Source organism: Botryllus schlosseri, chromosome 14 (genome assembly GCF_051294905.1).
Source record: "Botryllus schlosseri isolate E-star chromosome 14, Bs_hap1, whole genome shotgun sequence".
In the NCBI taxonomy this organism is placed as follows: Eukaryota; Metazoa; Chordata; class Ascidiacea; order Stolidobranchia; family Styelidae; genus Botryllus; species Botryllus schlosseri.
In genome coordinates, this window is record NC_137249.1 from 4,912,564 (window position 1) to 4,937,364 (window position 24,801).

General features: G+C 41.8%; 1 protein-coding gene and 1 long non-coding RNA gene across 4 annotated transcripts in view; one reads left to right on the forward strand and one right to left on the reverse strand.

The window, feature by feature from the left end:
* LOC145455378 (uncharacterized) overlaps positions 1 to 23,363 on the reverse strand; it is a 58,533-nt gene extending 35,170 nt beyond the window's left edge. Inside the window, exons 1-8 of one of the 3 annotated variants that reach the window (XM_080333346.1) lie at positions 21,678 to 23,363; positions 18,527 to 18,781; positions 18,325 to 18,411; positions 15,258 to 15,326; positions 12,941 to 13,187; positions 12,153 to 12,336; positions 11,905 to 12,036; positions 5,499 to 5,586 (exon numbers count right to left, since the gene is read on the reverse strand). In XM_080333346.1, coding sequence (XP_080189472.1) covers positions 5,499 to 5,586; positions 11,905 to 12,036; positions 12,153 to 12,336; positions 12,941 to 13,187; positions 15,258 to 15,326; positions 18,325 to 18,411; positions 18,527 to 18,781; positions 21,678 to 21,881 — 1,266 coding nt within the window. In that variant the 5' untranslated portion in view covers positions 21,882 to 23,363. The remainder of the gene's footprint in view (positions 1 to 5,498; positions 5,587 to 11,904; positions 12,037 to 12,152; positions 12,337 to 12,940; positions 13,188 to 15,257; positions 15,327 to 18,324; positions 18,412 to 18,526; positions 18,782 to 21,677) is intronic. The other 2 variants (XM_080333347.1, XM_080333348.1) reach the window with 2 other exon arrangements.
* Positions 13,133 to 16,631, forward strand: LOC145455390 (uncharacterized). The gene is made up of 2 exons (XR_013920324.1): positions 13,133 to 13,270; positions 16,497 to 16,631. It is a non-coding gene; the product is annotated as an uncharacterized LOC145455390 (long non-coding RNA).
* Positions 23,364 to 24,801: the final 1,438 nt, after the last annotated feature.

A 24,801-nucleotide genomic window follows, 5' to 3' on the forward strand; every position in this document is an offset into this window, starting at 1 on the left:
CCATTTCAAACTATGTATTCTAGGACTATTTTGCCTAAAAAACTGTACACTGTTAATGAGAAGTAGTTAAAATTCATTACCAATTAGCAGTGCAAATCTATGTAAGTGATTGAAGAAAGTCGGTGTACTTCCGGTGTTAGTCAACAGAGTACCAGGCGCAATAAGTGTAGCGTAAGAAAGAGTCGAGTTCGAAAAAATGCGCTGTCAAGTGCACAAGGACCACACGCCAAGACTACAACGTAGAAAGCCTGTTCGCATGGACATGGTACACATATTTGCATCCTAGAATTCATGGAAAACTATAGAAAAATCCCGGACAAGGTTGCTGCAGCATTGCCCATGATAGGATGACGAAATATGTTAGCTATGTACTTTCAAATGATATTAGAAACTGACACTTTATGAAACCCATTGAATCGGTGTGAAGTGTCATCGCTTAATGTACGCCATTTTCCCCGTACTAATGACACTCCGTGATACACAAAGCAGTTTGCTTTTGTAAATAACCAGATGTATAAGACCGGGACCCATTGTTGTCGAGAAGTGGTCCGGGATCAAGATCTCTAAGTACCACTGCGACACACAATGCGCCCGTGTTGATTCTGAATAAACAACCGAGGCGCAACGATTATCAATATCGCGGGGGTCGAACAATAAGACAGGACATTACAATATCGCCATCTCGCCAAAAGTTAAACAGTCATCAAACAGCGCGTCACAAAAAGAAGTAATTTTCGCATGACATATCGCCGGGCGGAATTGTCGCTAAATAATCAATTGCGAGCGCTTTTGGGCGTGTGCGATCGATCGTTGCGCGGAAAACAGTTTGAAAAATACGTTCGGCCTTTGTGATCGCACAGATGTACACACGATTTCGCCTTTTCAGAGATTTTCGACACAAAGGAAGCCACCTAGCCCTATATTTGTTTGTGAATTATAAATATTTGACGGCGGATGCATCAAAGACAGACGGGCGAATGCTCGGAGGAAATTGAATGCTTTTTCCCGCTTCGTAATGTAGACAAGACAAAAATGATTACTCTCTGTGTAGCCAACATCAGCAATAATAACGATTCGGGACTTCATACGCAGAAACAAGGCGGGCAAGGCGCGAAAAACGATGCCGCGCGCAGCGCGCAATGTTGCGAATTGCGATTTCACCGAACTAGCCGTGAAAGGGCCAGGTGTCGCGGCTGATAACCGGCATCCAAAATAAACAGTCAATAAAAGCAATCGTTGGTGTGAGTGGGGTATCGCGGATAAACAACGGCGAAATTCAAAAACCCTGGATATCAGACAATGATTTGTATTTATCCTCCGTAAAGGAAGGCTGTCTGATCAAATTTCATCGAACGCATATTTTTGACGGCTTACACGATCGGTTGGTCAGCAGCAGACTTGAACAACTTCATAATTCTTGTTGCTAATTAGACTAATTAGAGCGAATTGCCCGTAATGTAATTCTAATCTAATTTGTCAAATGTTTCTATGCTCTAATTATGCTTCTAATCTAATTTCAGGTTTTCCTGAAAATACTACATGAAAACTGTATAGTGCGAAACGAGCATAGCTTGATGCTATTGCAATCATGTGTCCAAGTCCATGTCTATATCATACAAGCACTGGCGTAGCAGCATGTGGTGCCTTGACGGCTATTTCGGAGTGGTTCCATCGCCATGTTAACAAATTAATTCGTGTTGTCGGAATCAGCGCGACAATAGCTTTCGATTGAGACCTGTTTGATTAAATTTTAGCTCACGGGGCGCCAGCTATAGGACTACCAATTACGCTTTTTTTGGCCGGCTGTGTACACTGTGCCGAGCGAGGTAGTGTAATGGTGATGCGTCCGGCTTTATTGATCGGTAGGTCGTGGGTTCGATCCCTGGCCGGGTCAGACCAAAGACTCGAAAACTGGTATCCGCGGTTATCCCGCTTGGTGCTCAGCAATCACGGAAGAGAAAAAACGGGGGTGCAGACTAGATGACGTTACTATGAAGTCCGTATCGCATCTCCGTCGTGAAAGCATGTGATGGTGCAGGCGAAAAATAATACCATCTCCCTCTCTCTCTCACTGTGCAGCCTAATTTTGCCGCCCTCTAGGAGCCTGCCGCCCCTGGCGCAGAGCCAGAACCGCCAAGTGGCTGCTACGCCACTGCATACAAGTCACACGATCTGGCAACCGAAATCGACTCTGTATCATTCTCGAAACGCCGCATTACGAAGAAAAAACAGTCTGGGATAGGTTTCTAGATCTATAGACAGACCATGTGATTTTTACCCATTCCAATAGCTTGATTCGAAATCGCTAATCTTGTTAAGGCACTAATAAACCTAATTATAAAACGCCAAAGCAAAACGGTTGCTAAAAACTATACCCATTCATATCTCAACACGTAATTATAATGATAAGGTCACATCGCTACTTGGCGGTCAACCGATTCATAAAGTCAAGAGAAGCGCAATTTGATCGCATTATTACCATTAAACAAACCGCGCGGCTTCACACAAACCAAGCGCGATCCCAAGAAGTAGCTGCATATCAAAAAGGCATCATTATTTTACGATGAGGCACCGGCCCGAGCCGCAAATATAAACCAAAAGCGCCAAGGGTACCAAATCTGTTTACGAATCGACTTCTATCCGAAAATAAGGCGAATCTATAATCCCTCAAAGCGCTAACAAAATTACATTAACCCTCGCCAGGAAAAAGAGTTGATTCAAACTAGCGCGACACAAACCCGTCTCGAGAGAGTTAACATAAAACGACGCACTCATCCTCATTAAAACCTCGCGCGAAAATAACTTGTTTATGATTATTTAGTTATTTGTTTCCATTCCAGGCATGCTATTTCGCGCGGCGGGCGCGCATAGGATATTATCATCCGCAGGATATTGCCTGTAATAGCGCAGCTGACAGATGTCTACCAGAGCCGGGCGCATAACTTTCGGATAAGCGAAGCCCCGGGAATCCATTACAGGCGCGTAGCAACAACACCGCTATCGGGCCGCGTTGGATAAAACAACCGTCAACAGATAATGTACGCGTAGAGTCCGGATGACATGTTGCAATAATACACAAACATACGTTCTGACGCGCGTCAATCAAAATGCGAGAAATCCCGAGGGCTAGAGCTTCCGAAGAATTCCACACAAAAATTTCGACGACACGTATCAAAGCATCCGCAACCACAGTACAAGATGCATAATTACGACAGCATCGACTGATGATATTTGACATTAACCACGATCCTGCGTAGTTTGATGCCACCTATACATCCAGAGGTATACCATACATATTGAAATGAACCCGAATATTTTCGGCTGACACTCGTCAGGGGTAATCGTCTGCAACTTGTACAGAATTGGAAAGAACATTGCATTTCCAGAAGTGGTCAAAAACGAAGTACTTTTAGTTTTTCGGAGTACTCAAGTAGGTTTTCTATACTTACACTATTACTCACCAGAGTAGTTATGACTTTACAATACTCCTACTTAACAGAATCGCTCGCTACTCCTACTTCGACTGTCTTGGAGTACCCAAGTAGATTTTACTTCTACGTGATAACATGATGATATCGAAGGTACTCCGACCACAGTAAAGAAGTATAATTCCAAAACGATCGACTATTAACATTTGACATTAACCACAGTCCTGCGTGATTTTGACCATACAGTAAAAGGAGCATAATTCCATAATTAGCGACCACTAATATTTCACATTAACCACAGCCCTGCACACATTAATTGCACCTGTATCGTTAGACTAACGAACCGTGCCGTAAATGAGAACGCGGCCCCATATAATTTTCGAAAATGCCATCGCCTGGCAACGTATAATTTCGAAATTCATTAGCCCCTTTCCACACAATTAAACACGCAGCCGGATAATTGAGGGCGAAAATATAATCTCTCTGACGGATATCATAATCTCCCAGGCGTTGGTGGTAAAATGCCGCGCCCCGCGCGCATTTATGCGGGGGCCCGCCGCGTGGCATCGCGGTCACATCCCCGTGCGGTCAGAAATTTTCCCGAGGCGCGCGCATGAAATTAGTCATATTATTTTATCTCCGCGAGGGATTCTCTCACCCCGTTTGAACCCCGCTGTTTGGTTTCGGATTTTGTTGATTATTGGCAGTATACAAAGTGAAGCGGTACAACAACTCTGCGCGCCGACACGTTGTAATTGGATTGCGATCAGCGCATCGCCATTTTGAGTCATCAACGGTTATTTTTAGTCGACAATCAGGTGGCTTCGGCGGGAGATATTTCTCTAACGCGTTTCAACGCGATTACGAAATTCAACAAACAACACGACATAAATGAATCCTCTGTCAAGACCGGGACAACTACATAATTGTAGTGGTCTAATTAATCTAATTACACGAAATGCCGGTAATCAAATTCGAATCTATTTCATGCTGAAATTTTTATTCTAATCTAATTTTTTGGTTTTCCTGACAATGCTACAGGAGAACTGTACAGTAGGGCTCTTCAAAAATGACTTTTTTTCTCAAATCGTACTGGCTACTTGATAAAATTGTTAGGTTACCTAATTTAAGCCTACACACAAAATTCGGTTCAATTCCAGCCAGTAACCGCTTTGCTACAGGAGAAGAAAGTTTCTATTTATTATATAAAAATAAATCATAAAAAATTTGAAAATTTTCTGTTCACCCCATGAAAGTGTTAGGCAGTCTATAGAAACGATGCTCACCAAATTTGGTTCAATTCCAACCAGTGGAAGCGGAGTTATTGCCGTCGAAAATTTTTGATTTGAATAAAATAGTATTTACGGTGACCGATTCTTTGTTTATTTAATGTAGTTGTGCTCACCGTAAATACTATCTTATTCAAATCAAAATTTTTCGACGGCAATAACTCCGCTTCCACTGGTTGGAATTGAACCAAACTTTGTGTGTAGGCTTAAATTAGGTAACCTAACAATTTTATCAAGTAGCCAGTACGATTTTAGAAAAAAAGTCATTTTTGAAGAGCCCTACTGTACACGTACAGTAGGCTACGTTACGAGCCAAACTTGGCGTAGGCCTACAGACATTTGCCGTTCCAGACATGGAGTACTCGATAATTCTAATAGTTTAATTACACTAATTAAAACGGAATGCAACAGTTTCTTTTCAATGCTCTAATTTTAATTCTAACCCAATTTCTGGTTTTCCTGAAAACGCTACAGAAGAACTGTGCAGCGCGAAACGAGCCAAGCTTGCTGTGCATACATTCGACATGCTCCTGCTTATGAAAATCAACTATGGTTTGACACGAATTGAACTTGATTTTCGTTGTGCTTCTTTCTAATCCGGAAAAGAATTCTATTTCGAAATTTTCGCGGTTTCAGCAATCCTAATTCTGATATAATTTCGAATAAAAACTGCGTAGCCATCATTCTGATTTTATTGTAGGCTGAAGATTTTCCGGTTGTCAAACTCTGGTCCATTTACGCTGTAAAAAACGCGAACGTGACGTCACAGTATGTCCGTTACCTGTTTTTCGAGCTGCTCCACCACTTGCATCTGTACTCGACACTGGGCCGTGCTTTTATCGTCCAGTCTGTGGTCTTGGTTCAAATGCCTGTGATAAAATTTCGATGTCGTGAATTTGCGGCCTCGTATGTGAATCATTTTCACTGCTTACAAACTAAGTACTGATATTATACTATATCTAATATCGCTGCTTCCCACTGAGGGATAATTTATCAACGTGATTTACAGTTTTAATGCTATATTTCCCAGAGGGGTAGTTTTGAAACCTCGATTACTCTATGGCAGCAACGAAAAATGTAGTACGAAGCTAAGCACGCTAGTATAGTACCGGTGATGACATTTCGGCGAAGTTATTATCAACCTATAACATTGTCACACAGCAGCGCAATAAAACAGGTATGGTGGAAAATGTCAAATCATCTTTAATGTCATGTAGAGCTAGTATTCTTTTCGTCGTGATCGCAGAAAAGGTACATATTTGAACTCTACACATCATTCCTACTGATGCCCGAGTTACACGGTACAGTAATACCTTTGTGTTGCTGTATGGAAAGGGCCAAATATATAATTAGTGTACAGATCGCGCTATTGGACGCTTCGCCTCCAATGAAAGTTCGGCATCAGAGTTCAACAACGGGCATCAAAATGATGTCGTCAGCCCGGCAGTACTTAATCTTATGTCACGTTATACGGAAATTCTGCCCAGCGCAGCTTTTTACGTTGGATCCACCAGTATCCGCGCTAAAAGCATTGGTTTCGTCCGGATAAAAGGAAACCCGATGTCATTAAACATGATTGTTTATTTTCGCTACGAGGCCGGGGATTCGACAAAGCGCTGACTCTTGTCGGATGCATTAGCGAGAGCGCGACCGGAATTAGGCCGCTGCAAAAATGCCTCTACCGGGGTTCATTTAAGCACGAGAGTCGCACGCCATGCTATTGTATCAAAATGTTATTTAATGTAAAAAAAATGTCAACATTCTTAATCATTGGGTCAAACATTTTCGGTTTCTAGGTCACTAAATAATCGCCCTAGTCATGACTTATCGTGACTTAACACAGAAACGGGAACGGCGACATAGGACATACACTGGCTATTCGCAGCTAACGCAATCATCCAAGGCCCCGTATAAAGTATTTTAGGACTAAAGCAAAGCTAACTGCATCCTCAGGTCGTGCGACATCAGTGGTTTTACGGTTGGAATTCAGAAGCAGTGGCGAGCTTTGCGTGGTTAAAATCGCACGGAATCTGTGTCCAATAGTTCACATCGCCCGCGTCTAGTCGTAATTAATCACGCACGGGGTTAATTATTACCACGCGCCGTGGATTTAATACGGCAGCTCATGATGCATTTCGGAAAAAATAGCCAGATATCTTTACTCGCAAAATTTAGGCATTCAATTCATTGGCTGTATCTCTATCCGATACATAGCAATGCGAGAGTTTATGTCATCACTTGGTTTAGTTTGCGATTAGCAAATTGAAAAAAGCCGACCAGCACACGACCACGACCATCAAAGCCGAGCCCTATACGATGTCAGACTAGCAGGCGCGCGTCAACTTGTAATTATGAACTAAATGAGCTATCCTTGACGAAGCGGTCGATTATTACAGTTTCCTGTACGGGCGATAAAAGTTTACAATAGATGGATATGCAGCGCCGGGACGGATAACTTTCATACGTCTATTATTATAATAAACACTTTAAGGTGCGAGCGCGCGCGGCAGCAGCGGGAAACGCCTTTGACGAGAGGGGACTCGGTCTCGAAAACGCGGCGATAAAAATACCTAATTACCGGATTTCATGAACCGTGTGCCTATTCCCGAGTGCGTTCATCACAAATCGCAACTATGATATTCGCAACATTATACTTATCCCGGCGAGCGTCTCAAGTTTCGCAAGCTATAAACGGGCTGGGCCAAATCGGCAGGAGAAAATATACCATACTGCCTTCGAAACCGGAGAATATATAACTCAAGTCTATAGCGCAAAGCGTAGGTCTTAATTAATGTATCGCGGTATATGCAGGGATGGCAAAAAGCGGTCGCCGCTGGTACTCCAGCAGAAATAGAAGTAACATCGTACATTTCAATTCCAGTAGAAGTAAAAGTAGCCATTTTCAAGCAAGTAAATATTCTAGGCCTAGTTTCGCATAAAACTCTGAAAACCTTTGTATAGAACTGGAATCGATCTAAAATCATAACTGTTTGAGTAATAAACACGGGCACGGCAATTATTTTTGTCCTAAAAAACAGAAGATTTTGCACTAAAAAACTTAATTTTGACAAAATTTTGCCCTCGCGTATTAGGCGTTTTCGCACATAATGGTAGAATTGTGCTACTTTTATTCATTTTTTGTTGGTTTGGTTGGCTGTTCTTTTTAAACTTAAAAATGACAATTTTTTACATGAAAAAACTTTGTATCAACGAAATCTGGACGTATGAAGAATTCCAGTGGTTACAGTTATGGCACAAATAGTTTACTGACTTCGCACAACACCATTGCAACCTATTTCTTTCATTTGACAGTTTATGAATTACAATGTGCAGGCAATGAGCCGTCTACGACGGTAGTCCTGTAAAGTAGGCTACCAGCTGTAAAATATCAAACGATAAGCTCTCCGACATTACAAACATCTACGATACAAACGAAATGCAGGTTGCAAAAAAATTTTGACTTTGTAAACAATTTGGATATTTTTTTCACCTAACGCTGCAAGTTTTTTTTGGCAGTGTAAGAAAATCGACCTTGTAATATCTAATGCTAAGTAGTCGCCGTTGGTACTCGAGTAGAAGTAGAAGTAACATAGTAAATTTATAATCCACTACAATTAGAAGTGGAGATTGCCAAGTAAGTAAAAAGTATTCTAGGCTTAGTTTTGCCTTAAAAATGAACTGTCAAGTAGAACTTGAATTTGAGAAAGAAGTGACCGTAGGCAAAAAAACGTCTTCAGCAATCGGAAAAGTAGAAGTAGACTATTACCTCTATAGCTAGATGTAGATATGTATCTACTCAGGTTTGTGGTTAATATCAAATAGTATTGAGTGTATGAAATTGGCAGAGGAGGTGATATTTCGGTCTAGTTTTTTGTCTAAAAGGGGGAAACAGTGAAGTAAAAGTAGTCTAAAATCACGACCATTCGAGAAAATAGTGCGAGTACGCACATTCTATTTGCATACTCCGAACAGTATAAGTATTTAGCTACCGACCAGTGACCGTGCCTGGATGTAGGCAGCATCAAAGTAAGCAGGATTATAGGTAATATCGAATAGTATCGGGTATATGGTAGTGGCTCAGGTGATATGTCGGTAGGGAGTATGATCGCAAATGGCGACATTGTATGAGCAGTACGTAGACTGACCTCAATTCACGTCAAACAAGTCCACGGACAAAGCGCGCGGACACTCTCGCAAGTGACAATTTCCGTTGGCATTAGCGGAGTGATCGTGTGGCGAGATAGCGTTGTGGTATAATCCACAGCTGCAACACCAATGGATTGCGGGTTCGAGTCGGACCGTGGTCGACTCCAGAATTCCTACAGAAGTTTTGGAGGTTTATAGGCTCCTACTCGCCATATCATCCGTGTAAGCGGAAAGCGGTGTCTTATAAAAGCCTAGAAGTGGGCCGTGATACTACAAGTCGGCAGCTATGAAATAAAAATGAAGAAAATTTGCCTGGTGTAAATGACCATTGTAGTCGACAAACACCATGACTACCACAAACAACAACAGGCGGAGTGATAATTACGGTGCGTGCCGTATATGCGGGATACGTAAACAACTGACTTTTACACCGCTATCAGGCAATATATTTTATAATGAAACCACCGCGCACAATACGAAATATCGCTAATTCGAGTCCCTTTCATGGAGCACGCACAGAAAACATCCCGTCCGCTATGTCCACACGCGCGCCACTATAGACGAACATCGGGACGCTTGTAGGGACTAATATTGATTCAAAGTCTGTTGTTTCCGACTTTCGAGACTTTTGGGGCGATTGGCAATAATGGAGACTAATGGCTTTTCGCGGAATTCCGCCGTCGATGGCACCTTGTCACTCACCCTCGGTGTGTCGCGTCTGCGCAGTTTTGCGGGCCGCCGCCAGAGGTGGTAAGTAACGAAGCGCTCCTACTTTTCCGGAGTACTCAAGTAGATTTTGCTTACTCGCAATATTTACTTGAGTGATTATGGCTTCTAACTGACAGTTTTCAGGTTTTTAAGCAAAACTGGGCACAAAATACTTACTCCTGGAAATCGTTACTTTTACTTCTATTTGTGATTGAGTAGAAATTTATGACGTCACTTCTAATTACACTTGAGTACCAACAATGCTTACTTTTCACCCAAACTACTCATAACGTACTTATTTTATACTTACTTGCAAATCGCTTCTTCTACTGGTACTCTAGTAGAAATGTACTAGGTTACTTCCACTTGCATTCGGGTACAAAAGATGACCACTTCGACCACCTATATATATATATGCAATGGAATAATATATTCTATTGAAAACAACCAGAATATTTTCGGCTTACACTAGTTGCTGGCGATTACCCCTGACGAGTGCCAGCTTAAAGTAATAGGGTTGATCTCAATATGAATATATTATTCAATTGTATATCGAAGTTCTGTACCTCTATGAATCTCGTGGCCACCTCCGTGTAAAATAAATATATCTTGTGTCCAAAGTGCAGATTCGAATGAGAACTTGTATTGGGCGGACGCAGTTAAAATAAGGATTGAAGTTTCGGAGTAATTCTCGTTAATCACCGACCAAACCACAAACGGCTATCCTACGACACCCCGGCGCAACGGCAGGGATCCCATCCGTCCAAGTCCCGCATCGCGTTATCAACCAGAAATATCGCCGGTTTCGCTAGGCCTAACGCAATTACGCGCGAAGCGCACACCGTTTATCGCGCTGTTGGGGATAATAACAAGGCCGCCCGTCCAATTTCCCTTCCCAATCAAGTCAAAAGCTACCAATACTCGGTGTCTAACCGGGGATTAAGCCTCTCGCGAAACCGCCCGTTGTTCCTCTCCGCATTAGAACGACACATCATCGGCATCGGACGGGCCTCTAATTACGAGTTGCTCGCGCTGAATTAAGAACCGCGCCAGGCTTTGATGTCGCTCCGTAATCGTCCATTAAAGCGGTTATTTACTACTCGCTAAATATGATAACTTTTAATGAGGGCATCGGTGTCGGATGCCTCGGTTATGGCTCGGTATGTTCACGCGAATCGATACAACAGTTTAGCGCGCGCGCTATATCTGGATCACATTTCGCGCGTAATAACCTGGACTTCCTAATTTACAAGGTTTACAAATATATGATCACATGACTCGACAGAATGATTATTTCAATCGTGACGATCGAGTTGAACTGAACTTAAACTGTGCCGCTGCTTTTACATTAGTGTCAAGCTGGTCTTGCTGAATTCTGCCGTTACTATCTTTCACAAATGCAATTTCAACAATGAAGAGCTGGTTTGAGGTACGGAACTCCAATATACAATTGGATTATATATCCATATTGAAGAAACACGACTATTTTTGGCGGAGATTCGTTAGGCTAATAGTCAGCAACTGATAGAGAATTTAAAAGAACTTTGAATATGTGTGTGTCAGAGAGTATATGTGATACGACTGTTGAATTGGCACCCCTAACGGGTGGCAGTCGAAAATATTCGGGTTTATTTCAATATGAGTATATTATTCAATTGTACTTTCATCAATGTTCGTATTGCTGGTAAGTGTGGGCAGCTTTATATGGAAAGGTGGCTACAGCATGTCGGCCTCACAATTATTGTACACTGTACAGTGTTTTCTACCTTTTTCGCACTTGGCGTACTAAACTAGTACAAAAATGAAGTTGGCCAATTAGACTTCGATGGGAACACACAAAATTTAAGCAGCACAGTAAATCAATACTATTAAACGTTGCATTGAATCGTGTCTGAATGATAATTTGAATTCATTGAAATCTTGTAAATTATTTCTAAATTCACCCAACGAAATTCGATACGAAAGCACGATTCCGAAAATAGCATACCCCTAACTAGCTGATAAGTGTCGATATTATTTCTTGCTAATAATTCACAGATTACCAACAAAAAATGATTGACAAACGTCATTGCTATACGAGCGTCAACACAAAAATATCAACTTCCACAAACTGTCTAGTACTGTAAGCAAAAATGATGTCACAAACCTAACCTTAAGTATTATCTTGACTGTCATTTCCCTGTCGAACTGTTATGTATTCACTGTTCATGACAACCTGATTTCTGGTATCAATCTACTCTACACCATACATGAACTATGGTACACTGACAACGGTGTGGCCCATAGGTTCAAAACCACTGCTGTGCAGTACAAAGTCAAAAAATATGCGGTACCTCCGGAATTCAGAAGTATCCGAGCACTCCAAGTCGCATCCGGGCCACTTGCAGACGCCGTGCGAGAATAAAGTTGAAGCTGCATTCGCCGCGCCGACTCTGGGGCCGTCAGGCGTGCTTTCCCGCGATCTCCTAAACGGAACAGAAATCGATTTGAATCTGTAAATTCACCACAATATTTCATAGGTGGTCAGTAACTGTTTGCATCTACATTTCGGAGCACACATCCGATTTTGGCGGATACCCACTTTCTCGCATGCTCGCCATTGGTGTCTGCCGCGACCCGATCGCTGTGTGGCGAAGAAAACCTTTTATTTCCGTCCGCGTGTTCTCCGGTGTCGCTCCGGTTTTTGCCGCCTCCGGAAGCCGCCGCAAACGCGGCCTGCAGAGCCGCGCTCTCAGCCATCTGCTTCCAAATCTGTTGCAACTCGGCTGCGAAAGACAGGCTTGTACTAACTACCAGTCTAGTTAGTTGACTGCTTTTTGAGTGGTTCTAGTTCTAGTTGCAGTGAGTAGTTCTAGCTCTAGTTCTAGTTACGTATTTAAAATAAATTCAGTTGTCGAACAACTCGAAAACATGCGTCGTCGTAAGGCGTGAATCGTGATACAGGTGTTCACAGTTTTATGATGTTATTACGGCCATGACTAGCTCATAGTCATCGCTACTAACAGCGACGTAGCCCGGGGATGGGGGTTTAGGGGTTGAAACCCCTGCCATTTCAAACTCGAAACCCCGTCCTTTTGAAATACCGATTCTATCTCCAATATCTCTCATCTCATTTCCAATTCAGTTGAGAATCGAGTTAGTTGTGTTTAGTTAGTCAGTGAAGTAGCTCTAGTTCTAGTTCTAGTTGCTAGTTTTGAAAAGTGAGCGGTTCTAGTTCTAGTTCTAGTTAATTTTGAAAAGTGAGCAGTTCTAGTTGTGATTTTTATAAATCCAGAAGTTTGCACAACCTGGCATACGAGCCTGGTAAATCTAGATGCGCATCCGAAAAGGTAACCAATCGCTGTCGACCTCACGCATCGCTGAACTCACGTGATGTCAATGGCGGCAACTGTCGTCCTTGAGCGAACGCTGCAGCTGCAGCCGCGGCCAGGCCCTGCTGCTGGTGAAGTGCGGCGGCCTGGTGGTGTTGCTGGTGCTGGGCTTGCATTTGCTGAAGTTGGACCAGCTGCTGTAGGGCTAACTGCTGCTGTAAGTGTGGCTCTGGTGTGTCGGTGGAGCTGTTACTGCAGTTGTTCGTGTCGTTTTGATTGTCGGAGTGCTTTCCCTGGCGGGATATCTGCAATTATGTCAAGCCGTGATGAAAAAGTCTTCATTCCGATGCAGTTTACCAACAAAAAGTTACGCTGCATTGAGGTACCGGTAAGTCTATTTTGTCTAACTGCAAATTTGGTTAGTGAGAGAGTATGCTGTTAACCGTAATTGGACGACAAAAGAATTTTCAGCTTCCAAATGATATTAGGATTCGAAGTGTAGCTAGACAGTTTTTTCAGAGTATTAGAATTACTGAAAACGCAAAAACTTCTAAAATGAATCAGATTCCGAATTGAATGGAAATGCAACAAAAAATGAAGTTCAGTTCATATCAAATCAAGAAAGCATGAGAATAACAAATGTCTGTACACCAAGGCTGGCTCGTTTCAAACTGTACCGTTGTTCTGTAAGATTTTCAGGAAAACTATAAATTAAATTAGAATTACAATTAGAGCATAGAAACAGTTCACAAGTTAGATTAGAATTAGATTGTGGGCATTTCGCTGTAACTGGTCAATTAGACAACACAAACTATCTAGTCCAAGTCTGGTTAACACAGAACACTACCATCCGTTGTGATTCGAGTCGATCGAATTCCAAAGTTGTAATGTCATAACCCGCCTCCCCCAAGCAAACATATGAAACGAAACAATCATCCGCACGGTCTCTAAATGGCACGGAAAAGGTCACAGGCGCGATTCAAAATGGCCATGGCTGCATCAGTGCATCACGCACACTTTTTTAATAGGCAGTTACCAATCCGATGATTTTTTACGTCATAAATTGGTTTCAAACATTGAGAAATTACAACCCCTAATTGTGGCCGTGCGAATGTCATTACAGCACGAAACAATCAGGATAACAGAAAGGTATTTCAATCTTTTGCATATTTCCACTAAAAATAACAGATTAGGTAGTCAGCGTTCAAGGAAAAACTACATCACACTGCATTATCGGAAGACGTTTACACAACAACTGTGATGTCACCAACGTAAATACTTTGATGATAAAATCGCTCATGTATATATGTGGCGTCCAACAGCACAGTAACACTGCGTCCGTTAACAAATGAACACACAAAAATCACTCAATCTCAATGCCACTGGTATATTTTTACAACGAAAGCAAAACTGCCAAGACCAGAAATACAGTTTATAAAGTATCGATGTCGTTATTACAGGCAACGCTAAGAAGAAAAGAAATAAACAATATCCTCGCAATTATATCTCGTCTGACTTACTTAGACACGACTTACGCCAGAATCGATAGGCACACGCCCCAAACATGCACCCTATTTCTATCTTTCACCGTCAGAGTATTCGGACTAGCATAGTTCAGAACCGCTCAAAATTAATTACTAGGATCCTGAGAGTAGATGTGAAGGTAATTATGAAATGTAAATACACGAAGCCGCTAAACCGAATATGGCGCTAGTCCTTCCTTTGACGTTCACTGAGACCGATAACGCAAGGTAGCCTACGACTGGGCCAGTGGAACCCCTACGGTAGGGATACTCAATTGGCGGACCTTTCGAGTGTCGGATCCGGACCCCGGACCTTATCTGTTTTAGTATCCAAAGTAGAATGTCTGGATCTAGCAGACAGGCGCGTGAGTTGGTATTTATCATGTCAACAGCACAAGTATAACGTAAATCAACGTAAAATTCTCGGAGAAACCCATTATCCACAGGTAGATTGTGCGGATTCGACAGATAGGCGAAACAGTTAGCTATTTTCACCACAAGTATAGTATAGACAGGTAGGGGAGATTCCTAGAGAATTTCAGACTTCTGAATATGGACCTTTGCTAAAAAATGGTTGAATATCCCTGCCCGACAGCCTACATCTACAATCACCAGCATATCCATGTCATGTGAATATGAAGACCCGGTTGCGTGCAGTACTTATTACAAATACATTCGCATTAATGACCAATTCATAATTAGGTTAGTAGAGTTCCAATTCGTAACTACAGCGCGGTACACTACAACTAAATCTGTGCGCATACTCTAAAAGCAACGGCGAAATACAGATCTACAGGCTAGGCAAACAAATTTGACATATCAAGACAAATAACAGCAGTACAACCCACTTACTTGAAGTTGAAAGTCGTGAATTTGCTTCTGCTGTTGCCTGTACAATTCTTGCAGTTGCTGCGCCTGGTGCTGCGAAATAGATTATGATTCGATACTCAAGTGTATGAGAAGCAATCGAGAAAACAACTACCACGCTGCATTTCCTGATAAACAACACTATACACCGCGCTGAGAACATGGCACACACACTCGCGAGAGATCGGTCAAAACTCGACGAGGAAATGTTTGTGATACGGTCATTCAAGCGCAGCGAGAGCATTCACATCGATCCGATAAACAACGCAACAGGAAAGGCTTCAATAACACAAACAAACACAAACATATGTCCGCCTCGGCTGTGCGAACGCACATTCTCATTGGTTGAGTTGCGCTGCAGCTGCGAAGACCCGGAACTAACCAATTTATCATGCTTGCTACGCGTTCTACCGTACACATATGTTGGATATAACATAAGCTTGGCGCAATTGAATGCAACATTAATGTAGATGGCGTAGATGCCGGGCTGACCATTGACAACACTCATTTAGCACCACCAGTAGCTTATTTCATTGATCTTTCGAGTACAACTCAATACAATTTGGATCCCAAAATATAAGTGCCAGATTCGACTATCATGAAAGCAGTGTCCGAAAAAGCATTCACGTATAAGTACAGGAAGAATGCGCAATGCGCATATCACACTGCGCGCAGCCGCGAACTGGAAGTGTTGATATTGATAAACAACTTCCCGACGCTGTGAGCTCGAAGTCGGAACCCGAACATCAGTTCATGCCAGCAATATGTTACAGTCCGAATGAACCTCGGACAGTACACCATATTTCAGTAATTGTGAGATTAAAATGATAAGAAATCAAGACTATAATCCAAATACCGATGGAGAGGTACGCCATAAATTTTGTTTCAAACATTGTGATGTCACGTAAGAAACTGTATTTTTTACTCGCATATGTTTTCTTAGTGTTCCATTCCAATAAAATACATTTATTTTAAAGCAATATTTTTCTCTTTCTCGATTTGCAACAATAAGGTCGTCATGGGTAATAGAATTTTCGATTATAATCAAATATACAAATCCATTACGTAAACATATGATATATTCATGAAATCAGATTCTAGGAAACTCTCAACAACAGTTTACCTACACCCAAAATGGCGCCGACGACAATCAAGTAAAGTTGACAGACATAAACGTAAGTCGATATAATATTTTACAATTCACGATGTACCCGTATTTTCCAGAAATATGAAGCCTGGCTGCCGAATCGATGCACTTTAAGACAAAGTCACATCTGTGTTCCAACTAGGATTTAGTCTGTAACATTTCATACCACATCAATATTCACTATGGTGACGAATACATTTAATTGAACGCAGGATTTTGAGTCACGCTACCAAATTATTGCCGAGTACAGGGGTGTCATTATTGTATTCCCGGTTATTTATTTGTTAGATAGTTACTAATCCAAAATTACCCCTTTTCCTTCCACGATAAAAGCAGCATAGAGTTGAAATTACATTACATTCCCGTACTGCGAGCGAGATAGGATATAAGGAAATTGCTTGTTTGTTTTCGCCGCTATTGAGTAACTAAACAAGATCTGTCCACTTGACAAGTCGGGGTCATTAAATAAAGATAAGACGGGCGATTGAGCGTGAAACTCTACATTCTGACAAGGGTCATCCTGTTATCTGCGATAAGAACAAGGGCAATTTCCCACCGAAACGCCTATTGCCGCGACGCAGCGTTTGGCAGTGTTTACTCAGACGCACAGCTTCGGCGCCCGTAGGAAACAAGATGCAGATGTGAGATAGAGGACAAACAAACAGTCCGCTCTGGGATACAGAAGGCATCTGCCTTGCTTACTCATACCAACATAAATAAATACACATCGCCCGTAATCGCGTTACTCAAGCGGCGGGGTTGTCTGTGACTAGGGCGGCCCCTCAGGTGTGTCTATGCTTGAAATACGACTTGATCATTGTCAGACGTCTGGGTGTCGCGCGACAAGTATCGCTTTTCACGTTGAAAAAATGCGTTAGATCTAGACATGGCAACTAGATAATTTTAGTGGTCTAATTAGACTTATTAGAGCCAAAGTCTAATCAAATTTGTGAATTGTAATATTTTACGTCATATTTTATGATACGATGGCTGATATACGATGCTCTTTCCACTTCTCTACTAGTTGCTGACGATTACCCCTGACGAGTGTCAGCCGAAAATATTCGGGTTCATTCCAATATGAATATATATAACAGAAGTTCTGTGCTTCCGAAAGCCTATTCAAATGTGAATATACAATTCAGTTCATTTTAGCTCTAATTTGCTGTAAATGGCGCAGGACATACGTATATAGTGCGAAACGAGTCAAGCTCACGCACGGACATTTGCTATTATCATGCTCGAGAGAATTAAGCATGATTTTACATGAATTGAATTTGATTCAAGGACCGAGTTTTCGCGAGTTCAGTAATTCTAATTTGAAAAAATGTATAGTCATAGTTCTAATTTTAATCTAATCGGGAAAAAAGTGTGTGACCAGAATTCTAATTCTAGTCTAATTTGGATGCAAACTGTGCAGTTATAATTTTGATTCTAATTTAATGTGAAGAAGCTGAAACTGTTCTAGTTGTCCAAGTGCGGTTTGGTTGTTAGATAATCGCATATCGTTAACGATCGGTAATCAATCTAACCGTACTTCCCACGCAGTGAGAGCTCACAAAATATGATTCTCATTCATTAAAACAGCATTGCGGCAAACACGGATTAATACTTGAAACCACATCGCGTATATAGTCCGCTACCAGCTCTTGGAAATGTTTGGAGTATGCGTCAAAGGTTGTAACAAAATATTGTCATACTAAAACAGTGCGTGCAAATTTACAGTGCTCACAACGTCAGCACACACTTCAAGGCCCGTAACCTAAATACCGTGTCGCTTAAGGTTATTCGAATGATCTCGCTGTTACCATAAATACGTTACGAGTCGCGATAAAGAAATTAGACTACGAAATCCCACAACCTCTGGCGCGAATATTGTGATGGACTGTGAAATTAAATTGTTACCTGCTGCGCTGCGATTGCTTGTTGTTGTTGCATAAAGGCTTGAAGCTGACCCGGCGAAGGAACTTGCTGGGAAAGTAACTGTTGAATCTGTACCACAGAAACACAATCTGTGCATGAATATTTAAACAGTTCCATTGCATGTATGGTATACACCATTGAAAATTGAAGATTCGTTTGTATAACTCACGAGAAATAAACGTACCTGTTGTGAGTTTAAAAGCGATGTGGGTGAAAACGGAAGGCCGGAGCCTTGGGCGCCAGAGGCGGCGGCTGCTGCTGCGACCATGGCTGCTGCCAATGGGTTTTCAGACGCCGACTCCTTGACGCTGTCTCCCCTGCTACTGTTTGGGGAATCTGCAGTAGGCAATCCCGCCACGATTGTTGATACCGGGTTCGTGCTTTTGTCAAACTGCTTCAGATCTGACTGGCTATGCTGCTGTAGTAATGATAGCATTGCCTGCCAAAAGAGAATGACTTCAACAAAATATAAATATCTGAGCCTCTATCGAAACACTATTCCAAGTCCTTCCTATCTTTACATTTTATCGCAATCTTGCGGTGTCAAGAACCGATGAAAGGATGAATAAACTGAACTGAACTAGTAAATTATTATACTTGGCCTAAGTTACCAGGAACACGGCACTTCGAATATGATTTATATCAGAGCATGGCCATGATCAGAGCTGCATATTACTGGAGCTATGCAATCAAAATATGACTTTAGTTCGTAGCTTTATCATGCACCCCTCACTCGCGCTATAATCCACCTATAAATGGGCGGCGCATACATTCTTTTTCAACTTGAAATCAGTACAATTTTACAGCACTCGAACCTTCCGATATCACTGTGAGTGTGAGAAGTCACTTTTGTGACGCTATTAATCAATGACATAGCCGGCCTCATCTCGTTCGTTTCAGAGATTATACGAATATATTCAACAGCAATACATGCGCTCAATCACTTTGGCAGGGCTAATTTATCATTTAGAGCTTGCATGCTCGTCTCATTGCTTGTAAACGTCCGTCACAAGTAAAACAAACCGTGATCGCCTCGTCAAGAGTTTGGCATTTCCTATGTAATATTGACACTTTAAAACCGTTGCGTCATGGCGCACGATGCTTGGAAATAACGCTTTTTCAATCATTTCCACACTAAATTGATTACGCCACCAACAAACATCGTTCCGCAGCGCGATCGGTTGGATCATCTCTTCGATCGGCGCGAAACGACAGAATTTATTGATGTACTTCCGAACGCAAGGCGCTCAACGTGACGTTGACATGCAATCTAAGAATTTTCATTGGCGTACGAGTGCCTTTGAGACGCAATTCGTTCTGCAAACAATATGACACTCGGAATAGACTGATTTTCGAATGGGGATTACGGGCTATGCATCAAACGCAGGACTTGCGATACATCGACAATCTATGATATTAAATGGTGCAATGATCTATTAATACTACGGTTGTAATGAGTCGTATCCACAAAAATTAGCGGTGTTTCGAATAATCATTGGTAGGGATTCAGCAAGTATCCATTTTACTTATTGCTGACGATTATCCCTGAACAGTTTCTGCCGAAAATTGTCTGGTTTATTTCTACATGAATACATCATTCCATTGTATCCGTATTACGAAAAAATATCATGAAATATCCTAGGATGTTAAAAAATTGCGATTTCTTTCAAGCATGATAATACTTTCAAGTTCCCCTTCATCGACTAAACTATAGAACGTACGCAAGCAATTTCCAATACGAAATTGTGACACCTTGTTCCCTTAAAAATCAACTTATTATCACGGATGTTGCACTATTACAAGCGTTGAGCTGAGCACCTTCACTGCATCTTCGCGATATAGTCATCATTTTCGCCAATAACCAGAATATAACATCAGTAACAATTTCAGAAAAGGGCACCGACTTCCAATTTCACTACCGATCACTATATCCCTAGACAGGCCGCAGCATGCAAAGGTGCGGGTGCGGGGCTAACACGATGTTTGCCGAATGGTTGTATTAAAATTTGCTTCTCAATAACAATGGTGGGTTGATTTTTGTGGAATCCCTCACCAGGTGCCGTGAGATCATTTCATTTACACGATGGCTAGCACCTTTCTCGTTACACGCGTCGAGAATCGAGATCGTATCGACTGCTTATTTATATGGCGCGAATGTCGATTACGAAGCGAATGACACATAAACCTTCGGCTGCAAACATTTATGTAAGTCATCGGTGAGACATAAATTCTCGCCTAGTTTTCGAGCTGGCACGGTTTACTTGAAGGCAGATTATAAACTTTAATCCGCGTACATTTATTTATTTATTTACCACACACGAGCCCGGTCTAGATTTGGTTCCCATCGCAATGATGCACAATGAAGAGAAAATGCGTATTGTAAAATACCAAATCTGCATAGTGCAGTAACTAATTGTTTCGATCTACCACAGTCAAATGGAGTAACCTGAACCCTTCCTGTCGTTAACCACACAGTGATTAATGTATTCCCGGTGCTAAATAATCAAATGGTGGGATATTTCAGGAATTTAGTCGCGTATTTTAATAATATCCGATGCTCGAGGCACACATGGATGTAGCAAACTCGTGAAACATGATCTAACAAACTTTTCTCTGTATGACAACAGCATTTGATAGGTTAAGAATCAGAACCCTATCTCAATCTCGTATATTTAATTGTCTTCGATACACGAATCCTGTAGCTTAGACATTGCCGACAACTGCGCTATATAAGCTAAGCTAACGAGAAGTACTGGTCACATACATGACAGAAAATCAATGTTTCAAACACATTTTTTTATCATTTAGTAACTTTTTTGTCCGATATTTTGGTAATTGTCTTTTTCTGAGTATACCAAACAGTCATACATGAAAAATTAACGCCCAGTGGATTTGAGAGAGAAAGACGAAGCAAGAAAAAATATCACCTTTGTCAGCATGAGCATGACTGATAATAATAATCACCATATTCGTACCGTCTGCAGTAATATCAAAGAGTTATTACAACTTGACCTTCTCACAAATATTGAGTCATCAACGATGCGAGACTTAAGCTAGGCTGAATGCCGAAAATATAGCTATTGCATGTCAGTTGTACATTCGAGTGAGAAATTTACTATGTATGCCCCTCCTTCGTTTAATACATACAGTATATATACTGAACACTGTCCACAGCAATTAAACCAACACAAACATTTATGCAAGCATCAAATAGTTTCAGTAAAGAATGACTATCAAACATCTTACCGAACACGGATAAAAGATATTACATACTCTTCTTGTGCTCCATCTAGAAGCAGGCCTATATAACTAAGAACCAACAAAATGCCATTTACCTTATGAGCAGACAACCGTGTCTGTAGGTCGCGGGTTGTTGCAAAGTCGGGACTCCGTGAGTAGTTTCGCTCGTGGGCCGGACTTCGTCTCGGCTCGTTAAACGATGATTTCCGATCAATAAAACTGTCTTCTTGGTGTAATTTATGAGATGGAGATGCCGTCAGAGTAGATTCCTTCGTTAATGCCAAACCAGACTTTCGCATTACTACACATCCACAGATCCTCTCGACATTACCGGGGCTACTATCGGCAGAGGTGTCGCAGGCTATGCTTAGAAACAGTACGCCGAAAACTCTTCTGCAATTTGATATATTATGTTATAGACATTAACAATGACGCAATCGTGAATAACGCATAACTCGGAGAAATCCTATACGCAGCGTGGCTAACATCTCAAAAAAGCCAGCAATAGAGGTTTGAATCACGTTTGTTATTCTGCGTGGCGCTCAGGAACGGCAACGTTGCGAGAATTGCTTCAATCTCTTTGTAATTGATCCTCCTCAGCTAACTACGTGGTACCTGGTGCGATTGAAAATACTATATCTGCCAGATATGACATGGCCACCGACAATACATAGTAATATGTATTTAGTAATAAGTTTTTGATACCATATTCCTAAATATGACACCACACGTGCTGATAAGCTCGGCTCAACACATCGGCGAGATGACGAATTGAAAATTTTACAGTATAATAGGGTTTTCCACAACTATATGCCGTGCGACACAGCCCGCCCCCGTAAATATCAGCTACCTGCCCTAAAGGAATTCTGTAAATAACGACTATATTCCGTCTGACAGACAGTAGATTTCGCGCCACAATAGCCCAGTAAAAAATACAACTAAGCTGCGGTCTCAACTACTAAATTAACTCTACAGAAAATCATCTTCCTTAACCGCCATCTATATTTCCGTTGGATAAGTGACATCGTTGTAGTAATTGCTAGCGTTAACAGATATACCACTGCGATAATCTTGAATACAATACCTTCCATAAAATCAAAAATACAGCCTATACCTGTCACAACCTTCCCGCCGAATAAAAATGTTTTCTACTACACAAACTGTAACATTACAAGGATACAACATCCATAAATCTGAGATCGGGGCTCGCGAGTCACAAACACCAGAGATACGGTCCGGATGACCGGCAGACTCCGTCGGCGCTGTCGGTAAACACACTGTTCATAACTTCACGCGGACGATATGATCCAAAGCCGACGAATTAACCCTAAACTCTGCACTGCAGTCTGAGACGATGACGATTCCCGTGGCTTCCTTCAACGTTACGCCGAGAAGTGATAATTGCTTTCCAATCCAGAATGTCGCTACTTCGGGGCCAGGACGCAAAAATTACTACACACGAGTCAGCGCGCTGCGCGCTCTCTCGAAATGGGTACGAACCGGAAATGCTAGAAGGAGAATCTGCGGTGATCGCCCGATAGTTCACTCCACTTGCACTTGTTAAAGTTTCTCGCCTCAACAAAGCACCGCGATTGGAATTAGGCGATGCTTAGTTACCAATTACTGAAGAACGGAGGGCATTATTTAGCCTATTACACCCACACGACGCCAATCCCGTGAAAATGACTTTATTTCGAGAGCGCTGACCACATCCTAGGACCTAGAATACTTTCGATGCTATCTATATTCGCAAGGACATAGTAGAACCTGTCTGGCATTGTTTTTTTTTTTCTCTTTTACGACAATAATCTCGCTGTACACGCACGCACTGGTGCGTTCAAGAGTCGTATAAACCCCATATAAAACTAATACCGACAAAGGGCTTGAACTGTCAAAGATATAGGACGTGACGTACTCCGCTCATGCATATTACACACCGTTACATACGCAACATAACAAATTAGGCGCGGTAATTCGTTTGAAAGACGGTACTAATTCTGTTGAACAAGGGGAATTAATTACGCATCGGAGCCGGTTCCTACCCGTAAGCTCTTCGGTACATACTCGAGCGAGTTCGTGATTTTAAGGCCTGCGCGCGTATTTACTGTTATGGCCCAATTACTATAAACACAGAATCATGGTTGGAGAGCTATTACTAAACAATTTTAATCGCGCGGTTTCGCGTGTAATTCGAAGGTTTGGACAGATTGGGACTGCACACTGCACAATGTGTGTGCACAGTGAACCCAGAAATTGGGTAGTTATCGGGACCAACATGACAAGAAATCAGTTCTATTTCAAAATTATAAGGTTACAATAAAAATTGCTAACGTGTCAACTGTCAATCCCGACTTATCAAACAGAGGCATTCAGACTCGCAAGTTAATTTATCGGAAAATGGACTGGAAAATACATTTTGCAGGCATGAGAAAGATATAATAAAGGTTCTCTTGTGCCTAAATTTTGAATGGTGGGCATTGGGCAATGAAGGTATGGAACCGGGACAATATCTCACTGTTGGAAATTCTCGCCATTTACAATTATGGTTTCGGCTACGTCAGTGTCAACAGTTGTTTTAGATTGCATACCAATGGATCATGTCACACGCACTCGCTCATTACTCCACTCTAAATATTAGAAACGTATCTTGCGATTGTACTTATGGAAATTTAAGTTGTTGTGACCCATAACGGACGATGCTTCCATTCGGTCATCAATTCGCGTTGTAAATATATCTATCACCGACATAGACTAATAAGATTCTTTGAAGCTCCATTCCAATGATGATGAATACTATATTGGAGCGATAGCGCTTAGCCGGTATGTAGCTTATTATCTCTCGGCACTCTGGTGCGTCTTGTGGCATTTATCAAGCGTAGTCCATACCATGGCCTACTAGTTTTTAGTAGGCCATGTCCATACCGAAAATTGTCAAAGAAAGGTTTCGGAATTGCAGCTCTCTCATTTCGACTAAGCAGCCTTATGACAGTCAATTTGGAATCGTTTCTCAATGCGAGCTGATACATATGACCGCTTTGCTTCGTTATCTGCTACGGTAGCGTCGGGTTGCAACGGCTATCTCTGCATATTGCGCGACTATCATCTGACTCCACTATGTACTTAATGAACCCTGCCTGAGTGGGAATGCTAGTTTTGTAGCGGAACGTTATCAGTAGATCAGCTCTGATTTGAATTCTACTATAATTCGTTATTAGAAAT